This window comes from Triplophysa rosa, linkage group LG11, assembly GCF_024868665.1.
Source record: "Triplophysa rosa linkage group LG11, Trosa_1v2, whole genome shotgun sequence".
Taxonomy (NCBI): Eukaryota; Metazoa; Chordata; class Actinopteri; order Cypriniformes; family Nemacheilidae; genus Triplophysa; species Triplophysa rosa.
Window position 1 is genome coordinate 15,480,751 of NC_079900.1, and position 12,974 is coordinate 15,493,724.

Here is a 12,974-nt window from a genome sequence, read left to right on the forward strand (position 1 = left end):
TTTCTACTTTAAGCACACATTAGACATGCAGCTAAAAGCAGCGAGAAATAAATCAACGAAGGGAATAAAGCTGTGTGCTTTTGAAAAAAGGTGGTCCTTTTTGCTCCATTACCTTCAAATGGTTGGTTTTGTCTCTGTTCAGTCCGCTGTGTAAAAAACCTTCACCGGGAAATGAATATAAACGCAACCAGGCTTCCGTCTTTTCTCCTCCATTTCATCTGAACCCTGTGTGCTGGGGTCATTCGGTCTCTCTTTCCTCGAGGGCTATGATGAGGATGCGCTCTAAAGAGTGTCTGAAAGACTGGGTGAGAGACCCACAGCTGTATAGAGAGTGTCCTTTAATGTGGACGGTCAGAGGGTGAGCCAGAGGACGTGTCGTAAAAATGAAGACGTTCCACCATTCTCGCCCTGTTCCTTAAACAAGTCTCAAAGCTATAGCCCCATAACACCCAGATAATGTGTGATTTTCTCTCACTCTCCCTGTTCTTTCCTGATGTACATTGATTATAGCTGAAAGAATATTGCGGGTTATTTTCAACCTGCTATTTTATATATGTGATATGCTGTAGATAAGCACAACATTTGTCTTATACCTCGGTTCCTCCAACGAAAAAAGTAATTCCACCTCAAAAACGTAAGCTCAATTGATACGCATTTTGTAATGAATAATTCATAAGTGTTTTAACAAAGTCTAAGCTTCATTTATGCGTTTAAATTGTCTGGCTCACTTGAGTGCCAATCTTGCATTTATGTGTATTTACTGTAATTGTGTTTCTTTATACACACACTGTAAAAAAATTCTGTTGAAATTACAGTATTACTGGCAGCAGTTTGCCAGTAACTTACTGTAGATTTACATTTATGTAATTTACTGGCAAAAGTTTGTTCAAAGATAATTGAACATTAAACATTAACAAGTCTTTACCTTTACAGAAAAAAAACTATAAAATAACAGCTTCATAACTTTCTTCTGCAGAACACAAAAGAAGATATTCTGAAGAATGTTGGTATCCGAACAATGGCGGACTATTGACTTCTATTGTATGGACACAAAACCAATGCAAGTCAATGGGTACTGCCGCAACATTCTTTAAAATGTCTTATTTTGAAAGTCATACAGGTTTGAAATGACAAGAGGGCGTGTAAATAATGATATAATTGTCATTTATGGGTGAACTGTCACTTTAATTGCTTTAGTTCTTCAGTCACATAAACAGAATGGTTCAATGGTTAAAAGTCTGAGCGGGTAAATAAAATGTTGTTGGCTCATTTCCTGCAAGGAGGCGATTCTCAAGCTAATATCATTGTGTCCTTGAGCAGGTCACAACCAGTAACATGAATCATTTAATAAATCAAATTAACATGGTATTTTTCTCTTTATAGGTGTTTACACGCCATGGGAAGTGTTACATGTTTAATGCTGCAGAAGAAGGCAAGACTTTGAGGACCACAATGAAAGGAGGCACAGGCAATGGTCTGGAGATCATGTTAGACATCCAGCAAGATGAATACCTACCTGTGTGGGGGGAAACAGGTACACACACACACACATGTCTGGTTTACTAGCTCCGCGGGGACAGTACATAGGCGTAATGTTTTTTATACTGTACAAACTGTATATTTTATCCCCTAGCCCTACCCCTAAACCTAAAGATCATAGAAAACGTTTTGCAGTTTTAGATTTTAAAAAACTATTGTTCTGTACAATTTATAAGCTTTTTTGCCCATGGGGACCTCAATTTTGGTCCCCACGGTGACACGAGTCCCCATGTGTTGGTGAGTGTTCAGGTTTAGGTCCCCACCGGGATATACAAACATGTCCACACACAAACACAGACACAGGTTAGTTTAGTAACCTCCATTGTTTGCATTCTGGCTAGAGATATTTTCTATCCACAAGCCTGTTGACATCACAATCATGGCCAAACCTATACACATACACAGTCGCACCTAATTACAATATGTACACTTGAGCTTTCCCGCACTATTTTTTTTACACTGACATGCAGTCTTACAGTTGTCTGATTAGGGCAGGTTTACTCAATGCTTTCGGTGTGACATCATCCCCAGGGAACAGTGAATATTTGTAAGACTTGCACACCTTGAAGAATATCTGTGATACTGCAGTAGTGTAGACAAATCCTATGGGATTGGTTATCAAACAGAATGTCTTGAATGCTGTTTGATTTTCCTGATGCAGCTACACTGTTCTGAACAGCAGTTCATAGTCCTTCACTTTTTTAATAATGTTTTGATAACCAGGTAAAACACACCTTTCCTTGTAGCATACTAGACGGTTCAAAAGAGATGAAAGCATTTAGGATTAAAAATCATGCATTGAGGATTCTTTGTGAACGATTCATTAGCATTTGAAAGGTTACAAGTTTAGCTGAGGCTGAATTCAAATTTGTTTGAAGAAATATCAACAATGAGAAAATGAAAGGAAGTAGGGCATGAAGACTGTATATTTCATCAGCTGTTTTTGAAGGGTGTCCTTTAAAACTGTGGACAGAATAATACATGCATTATTATACCTCTTAGGCTGATAAATCATTTAGATGAAGTTTCTTACCTTCAAACACCCATGAAGGATATGGACAATAATCACACCTGCCGGGCTTCAAAATTTCCTTTATTCTGCTAATCTAATTGATGACGTTTACTAAGACATGAACTACCATTACGTGTGAGAAATTGGCGTTTGATCAGCCATTAAAACTAGGACGCTCAAAGACTGGCCCCCCAGGTTATCAGAAGCCTGCCATCACGATCCAGACGTGTTTTTGATAGTTTTTGTATTTTCACCGCAACATGCCAAATTAGAATGCTTCCATTATAATGAACAGAGCTGTCTACGCGGCAAGAGAGCGAGACGATTGTAATGTGATTCGACGTTCCCGTATTTTTCAGTGAAGCTGCTTACACTCAAGTGCTGTTAATGAGAGCAATCTAGTTTTGTCGTGCTGCGCTCTCTTACAGTGCAGACAGGATGTAGAACTTATATTTAAATTGCATTTAATTGCCGGAGTAATTAGATTCATTCACGAAAGGTCTCATAGTCCGTTAAGTTATATTTCGTTTTTTAATAGTTGTTAGGCAAAGCATCAAGACATGCAAACAATCTCATCATTCAATAGCGTTCTATATGAATGCTGTGTGAATATGAATCTGGTTTCTAGCATAAACAAAATTGTTTGCTGGAAGAGCTGTTCCATAATTGTTGATAATAAATAATTTTTATTATTTGCATTTGTTTCATGTTTTATTGTAGTGTTTGTGATGTTTTATAGACCGCAAGATGTAAACCAGGGGTCTCCAGCCCTGTTCCTGGTGAGCTACCGTCCTGAAGATTTCAGCAGCTAATCAAGGTGTTTAGGGTTGCTTGATAATAATTACACACAGGTGTGTTGAAACAGAGTTGGAGCTGCAGTCTGCAGGACAGTAGCTCACCTGGAGCAGGGTTGGAGATCCCTGATGTAAACACTGGTCCAGAAGCACTTCCGGTTTCATTTGTATTTTTTTTAAGGTCCAGTGTTTGAAATTTAGCAACATCTAGTGGTGAGGTTGCGAATTGCAACCAAAGGCTCACTCCACCGCTCCCCTTCCCTTTCAAAGCACTCTGGCGGCTGACACAGGGCTTAGATGTCGTCACGGTTTCGCTTCTTTGCCGAAGGAGATATCGTATTTGCGAGACACGCTCTTTAGAGCAGTTTGTCCGTTTAGGGCTACTGAAACAACATGGTGAATTCCATGCAAGGGGACCCGTGGTCTCGAGATCTCTAGCACCCCAGAACCAGGCCTAATAATAATTTACGCAAGGAATACAAAAACCCCGACATGGAGTTGATAAATATAGTGGAAATATATAGAGAGAGAGAAAATTACCCCTCAAAAAAGTAGAAGCTTCCTCTTCCCGACTGCGAGTGGAGGTTTATTATTCTCCATTTTTTAGCTGAAGTTAGCTTCACCGGAGCGACGCCAATCAAGCAGTCATGTCAACAATGTCCTGTGCTTAGCGGTCTTTAGACGTGGGGCAGGGCGTTTATAATTTAAAGAGACATGATAACTAGCCCATAAACAAACTTAATATAAATTATTGTAAATAATTAATTCACAAAATTTACCATTGCCATTGCATGAATTTAATCACATTTGTCATTATCATTTTTACTCAAATAAAAATATCTGAGGGACCCCCTAAGTCTATTTTTTACTTCTTATTGGGGATCCCTAATGCCTTATGGGGGTCCCGCATCCCCCCAGCCCCCCTTCAATTCGAGCACTGATGTAGATCCTCCCAAAAATTACACACAGCACATTTAAATTATGAAGATATTTTTTTAAATTATGTACATTAATAAATGTTCTGTTGGTTGTATTCTGTTCATACATTTGTGGGAAAAAAAAACAGAAACAGGGAGTTCTTCTGGACCCCCTTTGGAACAGCATTGTGGTCTATAAGAGCAATAAACAACTTGTGTGTGTGTATACCATACCTAAACTTACCATAGTAAAAACACAGTAAAGCATCTACAGTCTCTTGTATGTTATTGCTCTTATTTAGTTCCATTTTAAGATTCTGAAATGTGAAAGATGTCTTTTAAGAAAAGGCCACCACTTACTGTTTTGATGAATGAGGCAATAAAAACACGAGGCACGGGCCATAGCTGTAATTGTTGGCTGATGCATATTTTAAAACCAAATAAAAAGCATGTAGGCGTATCATTAATATTACCAGGTCATTTAATTCACTGGTCCCTTCAGGATGTTTTAAGAATTCTTTGGCTAGAGTGTGAGGCATGAAATGGTGGCTTATAAAGGCAGCAGATCTCTTGCTGTGTTGTTGATACCTTCTTCCGAGTCCGAGTTGCGAGCTAAGCGGAGTTTAACTTTTTTGGAGGGCCATGGGGAAAGAGATGGAGAAATTGAAAATGGAGGAAGCAAAGAGCAAGTGTGCATATGCATGTGTAATATGTCATCTTGAAAAACCTTGTTGCAAAGCGCGAGGAAGATGACACGTCTGAGGCAGAGCGAGAGCATATGATAAACTTGCCATCATCTTTTTAAAATTCAAAGACAGATCTCTGAGCTTCACTGAATAAATGTGCAGCCAATCCGTCATTCTGTCTGTATGGTGGCTTTTATGAATGTAGAGTGATGAAGAACTTATTCACTTTGAAAGAAGACAAACAGTATATTATGTAGAGCAAGAGTCTTTTTGCTGTGATTTCTGTGTTGTTGAAATGTGAATATTTAAATGAGTGTTTATTGATTTTTTTTAAACGCGACGGTGAAGCGTGTCTGATTTGCTTGTGTCAGTACTGATTTGCTTGTTTGTTGAATACAATATGTAATATGCCTTCCCATTATTTCACTGCCCTCCCTCATTTCACATCACCTCCAGTCTGGTTTCATCTGGTTTGTGCCATTTATCTGAATTGGAACTCTCATGCTGACTAAACTTCATATAGATTCATACATTCATTATCTCTTCTTCTGACAATCGTGAATTCTGTGTGTTTTTTTTTTGTTGTTGTCTCCCTCAGTAGAGGAACATGTTGACCTCGTCTTTCACGATGATGGTTTAATTGCCTCCACATCTTTTGACTTGCTGGATTTTTCTCTTTCTCTGAGTTGAGGCTATTGAATTGGATATTGCATTGAGAACTTGGATGTTCCATCTCATCAAACCACGGGCTCGATCATGTTTGTTCCATATTTGTTCCATGTTTCTTTTATGTGCACTTTTATTAATTCATTTTCTGTCTGTTTCATCATCTGAGATGTTCAGCTTCTGAGCCCTAGCTTCCGTTTGTTATGTGTGTGTGGGGGGGTCTTCTTTGTCCTTGCCTGGACAGTAACTTGAGGTTCACCTGGAGACCAGACAGTGATAAATGACGATTATTTTAAAATGTAAAAATTAAGGGTAGGTTTAGGTGTGGGGTGCAGGGGATAGAAAATACCTTAATATAATACCTTAGTATAAAAACAATTAAAGTCTATTGCAAGTCCCCATGAAGATTCCAAAACAAACTTGTGTTCATGTGTTTTGCCTATTGCCTTACAAAATGTCCCCATAAGAACATTAAATTGCGTGCGTGTGTGTGTGCGTGTGTGTGTATTGAAGGTTGTCCCTCTGCTATCCATTGTAATATATAGATGGTCTTGCAAATGAAATTGAGAAGGGGTTTGAAGCACCCAGGAACAAATCTCTCTGTCCTTCATGCCCGTGCTCTCCTCTCGGTTCCTGATCAAAGCAGGATATTTATGCATTCTGCTCAGTATGTGTTGTTTTTCACTTTGTAGCTGTGGAAACGCTGGCAGGTTTTGGTGAGTGATCACTAAGTCTCCAATCCACAGCCTCAATCTGTAAAGATATTACATCTCGCATGGCAAATATTTGATGAATGTTGTCGTTTCTAAATTTTAATTAAAGCTTGCTTACGTATTGAGCCATAGCAAAATTGGAGTCAACAGTCATTTTTAACCTCAATTGTTTAGTCGCGCAAATGAATTAATCACTGCGAAAAACAACTTTAGCTCTTTTCCTTCATCTTCTTTTAACAATAAATACAGTAAAGCACAAAAATACAAAAGCCCAGTGTGTCAGAAATAGGTTGTTTCATGAGAGGATAAAGCAGAGGCTCTCCAAATAGATGATGTTGACTTTTCCGTCCTCTCCTCTACCTTCATCCCCCATCATCTGCTCATAATGACCTGTCTTTCATCTATAATATCTAAAGTGTCAGGTGGAAGAGAAAAGAGGTGAAGAGACAGACTTCAAAAGCTGCAGCGTTGTTCTGAGATGAAGAGAGTTCTTCTCATCTATCTGCTATGGGCATATGCCAAAAGAGCTTTGGTCTTTACACACATGCACACATGTTTGTTTTTCTGTCAAACTGGCTACTTTCCATTAAATACTGTATTTTTTCTTAACCCTTTCTCTAACCATAAACCAAATCTTTATATAAACCTTTGTTAATTTAGTGTAAATTGTAATGTATTCTTTTTGTTACCTTGTTTTTATAGTAGTCTTTATGAACTTAAATAAAAAAATTAAAGTCTTGATATAGAGGACTTTATGCGTTCTTGAATTGTATGAAAGGGTATTCACATTGCCAGATTGTGCGTGCTTGCCTGTGTGATAAATCAGGTTTTGCTCGCATTGTAGGCAACATCTCACAATCCCCATGAGGAAAACATCTTAATAGACTTATAAAATGTTTCAATTAAAATGTCAATTGCAGAAAGGTTTTTATGAGCGTAGAGCATAAAAAGTGTCATTAGCTCAGTAAAAACAATAGTCAACAATGAACCTGTGTGTGTTTGTTCATACACGTACACTGTATGGTTTTGTGCCTTTGTCCCTGTTTTTTCTGTGCATGTGAAAGCGTGAATGTGAGTATATATGTATGAATTACAGTAGGGGATTTATGGGCAGCTGGGGTATGACATAATACAATGGAAAAACACATAGAGACGATAAACTTCATATGTCATTTTTAAGAATTGGAAATTTCCCCTGTATTAAAAAATTGTTCTAAAATATACTAAATAAAAGTACCAAAAAACAATAACATTTTAATAAATGTTGCTTACACATTTACACAGTAACATTATTTACAGGTAGGGGTGTAACGATACACTCAGCTCACGATTCGGTACATATCTTGATGCTGCAGGGTTCACGATACGATACACATCTCGATATTTTGAACAAAATTCAAAAATGAAACTGAAATTCAAATAACATTTATTTTCAAAATATTAACAATTTCAGTAACTTATTTTGTTGCACATACAACTTAATAAAGAATTTTAACATTTTAAGGCTTAACTGAAATAAGAATTAAGATCAGTGTCAATTTTGACAGCAAATTTTGATTTAGTTTTAGTCATAGTCTTTTGACTAAAATGCAATTTAGTTTTAGTCATCCCAATTTATCATAGTTTTAGTCTATTTTTAGTCGACGAAATCTACATTATATTAGTCTACTAAAATCTATCTGGATTAACTCATTTAAATGGCGTAATTAAATGTTCCATACAAGATTTAACTGTTTCGACATAATTTACTTTACCTTGGAATTAATTTAAATCAGGTCATTACCTTTATTTTTCAGAAAAGTTGAGTAACTACTGGATATGCATTGTTGTAACACAGAGAATATTAGACCATGAACGACATGTAGCAGTTCATTCGGTCTCATTTTTACTCAATTGACTCGTTCGTTCAGTGAAGGGCGTGTTCATTCAGTACATTCAACCAATGAAACGCTCTGACAGAGTTCACACTCAAGCGCTATTGGCTCGTGTCTCTTTGAAGCTGCGCTGTCTTTGCTTGAGACAGTAATGAATGAGAAAAGTCTTTCAAAAAGACATATTACATAAACTGTATTACATTTCTTCAATCATGCAAATCACATACTTGTTTTTTAGCATGTCATTCGATCTTTTAATATACCGTACGACTCACTTCATCGCTTCTCTGATCGGAATAGCGCTGGTTTATTTTGGCTTACTTTGTTGCATATCACGTTATGCAGCAGCTCACGTTCAGTGTTGCCTGATTGTGCGGGTAATAATTGGCTTGGGCGGGTGGACAAAATTTGGGCGGATTTGGGATCAGTTTGGCGGGTTTGAAACATGTACATTGTATAGGCTTATTATTTAACAAAACAATAGGTTACTGTCGTAACCCCGGTTCTCTGAAACGCCGAGTGGAGAGATCCACCTATGGGAAGGGCATCAGTACCTGACCTCTGCAGAAGCATCTAATTGCACCATGTCTGGCTAGACAGACAGAAGAGCGTAGACAATGCCAGGTAAGGCCCGACCCCCTTACCTGAGCGCATATAAGGTCTGCTTGCGCTGCTATTCCTCAGTAAGTATATTCACTTCTCGTGCAGCAAGCGGGGCAAAGCTGGTGGATCTCTCCACTCGATGTTTCAGAGAACCAGGGTTACGACAGTAACCTATTGTTCTCTTTCATCATCTCGTGTTCGAGATCCACCTATGGGAGAGACATGGACAGTTCTCCGATTGCCCAATACACTCACAGTGAGGTTCTGAAAGCCAGAAAAAGACGGTCACCCCCAGAGGGGCGGTGCATGACACCTCCCATAATTATTTCCCTGGCAGCCCTGAGGCACACACATAGCTGCTGCGCACATACGGTACAGAAAACATGTATGAGGCACAAACATGTAATTAACCCAGCAACACATATATACCACCCAGGCAGGAATGTGAATGCATGCTGGTGACATGAATGCGCACGGCCCACCGGGCTGTTCAACCCTCGTTACCATAACAATGTGTAAACAGGAGGTGAAGGAATATAACAAGGAGGAGCTATGGAGACCCCACTCCTAAAACAGAATGTGCTACCGAGGTTTTGGTGACATCCAATCAGTAGTTACGCACAAACGTATGGGGAGAAGCCCAGCTGGCTGCAGCGCAGATGTCCTGCAGTGATACTCCCCTGAACAAAGCACCAGAGGCAGCTAAGCCCCTCGTGGAATGAGCTCTAATGGTACCTGCGGGCTGCACTCCCCTTGATTCATATGGCAATGGTATAGCGTTCACAAGCCAATGTGAGAGGCGCTGTTTAGATATGGGACTCCCCTTGTGAGAGGGTGCCCATGAAATAAAGAGCTGGCCGCTGTTCCTGAAAGCACTGGTCTTGGACATATATGCCTGTATTGCATGAACAGGACACAGAGCATTCGGCCTCTGATCCTCCACAAAAAAAAGGCGGGGAAAAAAAAAGGAGGAAAAAGGCGGAGGGTGAAAAGCGGACAGCTCCAACGCCTCCGAAATGAACACAGGGAAACACTTAGGCATAAAAGCTGGGTTAGGCTTAAGAAAAACCTTATCTCCACTCAAAGAGAATTTTAGTGCACGAAGGATGACAGGCAGAACTAGCTGCCAGGTAGACCTTAATTGTGGAAAAAGACCTGCCTTTATCCATAAGGTCCTGTAAGAAACACAAAATATCAGGAACTGAGCACTGATATAATGTGAGACCGCGCCCATCACACCACTCTTCAAACACTTGCCACTTACAACCATATAAGGACCGTGTAGAAACGGCCCTGGCATTTTGTATAGTAGCAACCACACGCGGGTGAAGCCCCAGCACGTTTTGTTTGACTTCTCACGGGCCAGACCCAGAGAGCTACCCTGTCCGGGTGTGGGTGATAAATTTCCCCGTTCGCCTGAGACAATAGGTCTGTGCGGAGGGGGAGGCGCCACGGCTGGGCGTATAACAGAGGGATTATCTCTGCCAGCCACGGTGCTTTGGGCCACCTGGGAGCAATTAGAAGGAGAGACAGGCCCTTCTCTCTCACTCTGGCCAGTGTGGGAATTATCAAGCACAGAGGAGGAAAAGCATACAGCAGCACCTTGGGCCATGGGTGGGCCAGTGCGTCCACCCCCAGGGGCGCGTCCGAGTCCTTTAGCAAGAAGAACATAGGACAATGGTTGTTTTTGCGCGAGGCGAATAGATCTATGGTTGCCTGTCCGAATCTCCTCCATATCATGCCTACTATCTGAGGGTGGAGGCGCCAATCTCCGTAGAGTGGGTTCCCCCTCGACAGAAGGTCCACACCTCTGTTCAGAATGCCTGGAACATGAGTCGCGCGTAACGACAGGAAAAACGCCCACTCCACACCAAAAGCTTGTGAGCTAGAGCGTGAAGTTTCGGTGAGTGTAAGCCGCCCTGGCGATTGATATACGCCACTGCTGTGGTATTGTCGCAGCGTAAGAGCACATGATGTCCTAGCAGGCGAGGCAGAAAATAATTCAGAGCTTTCCAATAATTTATGTGTGCTGAACTTAGTCTGCTCGGCCACACACCGTTCACCACTCTGCCCTCCTGGGTGGCACCCCAGCCTGTTAGGGACGCATCTGTCGTCACAACTTTCCGCATCACTACCGTTCCCAAATGGGTCCCCTGTGCGTAAAAGTCCACATCTCTCCAGTGGCGAAGAGCTGCCGTGCAGGCGCACGCGTCACTGTCACAGAGTGGCAGAGATCGCGTACCGGGCTGAAATGTAGTGACAAAACCCATTTCATGAATGCTCTCATTCGCAGAAGTCCCAGCGGCAAAACTTGGATAGCTGAAGCCATAAGACCCTGCAATCTGAGGCATGTGCGATACTGCACTCTCGCCCCCTCTCTGAACTGCGACACGCAGCTCATTAGAGAAAGGACATGCTCCTGGGAGAGACACGCTCGCATGGAGACCGAACTCAGCTCCAAGCCCAGGAAAATCACACTCTGGCTGGGTGTAAAATTGCTTTTGGTCACATTCACCCTGAACCCGAGAGATGTGATGTGTGTAAGCACACTGCAGGTGTCCCGCAGAACTTTCTCTTCCGATTCGGCCACAATGAGCCAATCGTCTATGTATGTCAAAATCTGCAGACCTGACATTCTCATGGGAGCCAAGCTCGCCTCCGTACACAGACAAAAAGTCCGAGGGCTGAGTGAGAGCCCGAAAGGAAGATCAGTGAATTCGTAACATATGCCTAGATAGGCGAAACGAAGAAACTTCCTGTGTGGCGAATAAATGCTTATGTGGAAAAAAGCATCCTTGAGATCGACCGAAGTGAACCAGTCGTTCTGTTTTAATGGCGCGGGACAGAGTGCCGTGGTTTAACATTCTGAAATTGTATTCCCTCAAATGTTTGTTCAACACTCGGAGGTCCAAGATGGGACTGAGAGAGCCGTCCTTCTTTGGGACCAGGAAATAACGGGAATAAAACCCTTGACTTATCAGGCTGGAGGTACCACCTGAATCGCTCCCTTCATTAAGAGAGAAGAGATTTCTTCTTTCAGAATGTGAGCGGAGCTCTCCTCCGCGTGAGAAGAGAGAACGCCGTTGAAAAGCGGGGGTTTCATTATAAACTGCAGTCTGTAACCCTGCATAATTGTTTGCATCACCCACTCTGGAGGTGCAACAGTCTGCCAGGCGGACTCGTAATTCGCGAGCGTCCCCACCGGAGCCGGTGAAGCGCCGAAATCCTCGCATACGCTCTGTTGGCTCCTTTGCGATGCAATGGCGCCATCTAGCGGACAAACTAGGGGCGACATGCATGGATTTAGAAAGATGTTCTCTCTCTGCAGAGAGATGTACTCTCCCTGAAACGAATTCAATAGATTTGTTTGTTTCATTGTGTTTTTTGTGTTTTGTGTTGGGCAACACCGGGGCCAAAGCCTTTATTAGTTGGGTGAGGGGAACAATGTGTGTGCTGTGTGGTGACACTCTTTGAGCACATTCCCTCGCAACCGACCCCCTGAACGTGGGGGGAAGAAAACACAGCGTCCACTGGACGCACGGGCTGGGAACCCTGGCCATCTTTTGGACAGGGTCTCTCGGACAGAAGGAGAATCCGATGAGCTTGTGGCTCGCGAACGAGGACTCTGTGCCCCCAATGGTCGGACATCAGGCCGTCCGCTTGCTTTTCGAGTCGGTCGGGGTTGGGTTGGGGGGTTTCCCAGCCGCGGCGGGAGACGTTCTTCCCCAAGGTTTAGCAGAGGGTGGGTTACTCTTCCGTGGAGGGGGTTTGTTGAACGATTTCTCCCTGCTATGATGCGGGTTTCGCACCGTGACGGGGGAGTTAGGCAAACGCGCAGTGGGCAACTGACGCGGAGCTGCTTTCTTAGGGAGGCACAACTTGAAAGCCTCGTCCTCTTTCTTTTTGTCGTCGCACCGTTGCTGCATCAAAGCCACGGTGGGACTAAAGAGAGCCTGGCCAGGCTCGACCGGAGCGCCTGCAACGTGCCTCTTCTCACTGTCAGGGAGTCCCGACAGGTTCAGCCACAGAGCACGCTCCCCCACTACAGAAAGCGCCATGGAGCGCCCGCCAGCTTGGACAGCCTGATGAGCATTGCGGAGGACGAGGTCATTGACCGTAAGGATCTCCTTCCACAAGGTTGGCGAGGGGGATCCTTTGTCTAGCTGCTCC

At 42.4% G+C, this 12,974-nt stretch overlaps 1 protein-coding gene across 3 annotated transcripts in view; it reads left to right on the plus strand.

The window, feature by feature from the left end:
• The window catches only part of asic2 (acid-sensing (proton-gated) ion channel 2), a 330,404-nt gene that overhangs the window by 267,342 nt on the left and 50,088 nt on the right, over positions 1–12,974 (plus strand). For all 3 annotated transcript variants that reach the window (XM_057347073.1, XM_057347074.1, XM_057347072.1), the window contains exon 3: positions 1,384–1,534. In XM_057347073.1, coding sequence (XP_057203056.1) covers positions 1,384–1,534 — 151 coding nt within the window. The remainder of the gene's footprint in view (positions 1–1,383; positions 1,535–12,974) is intronic.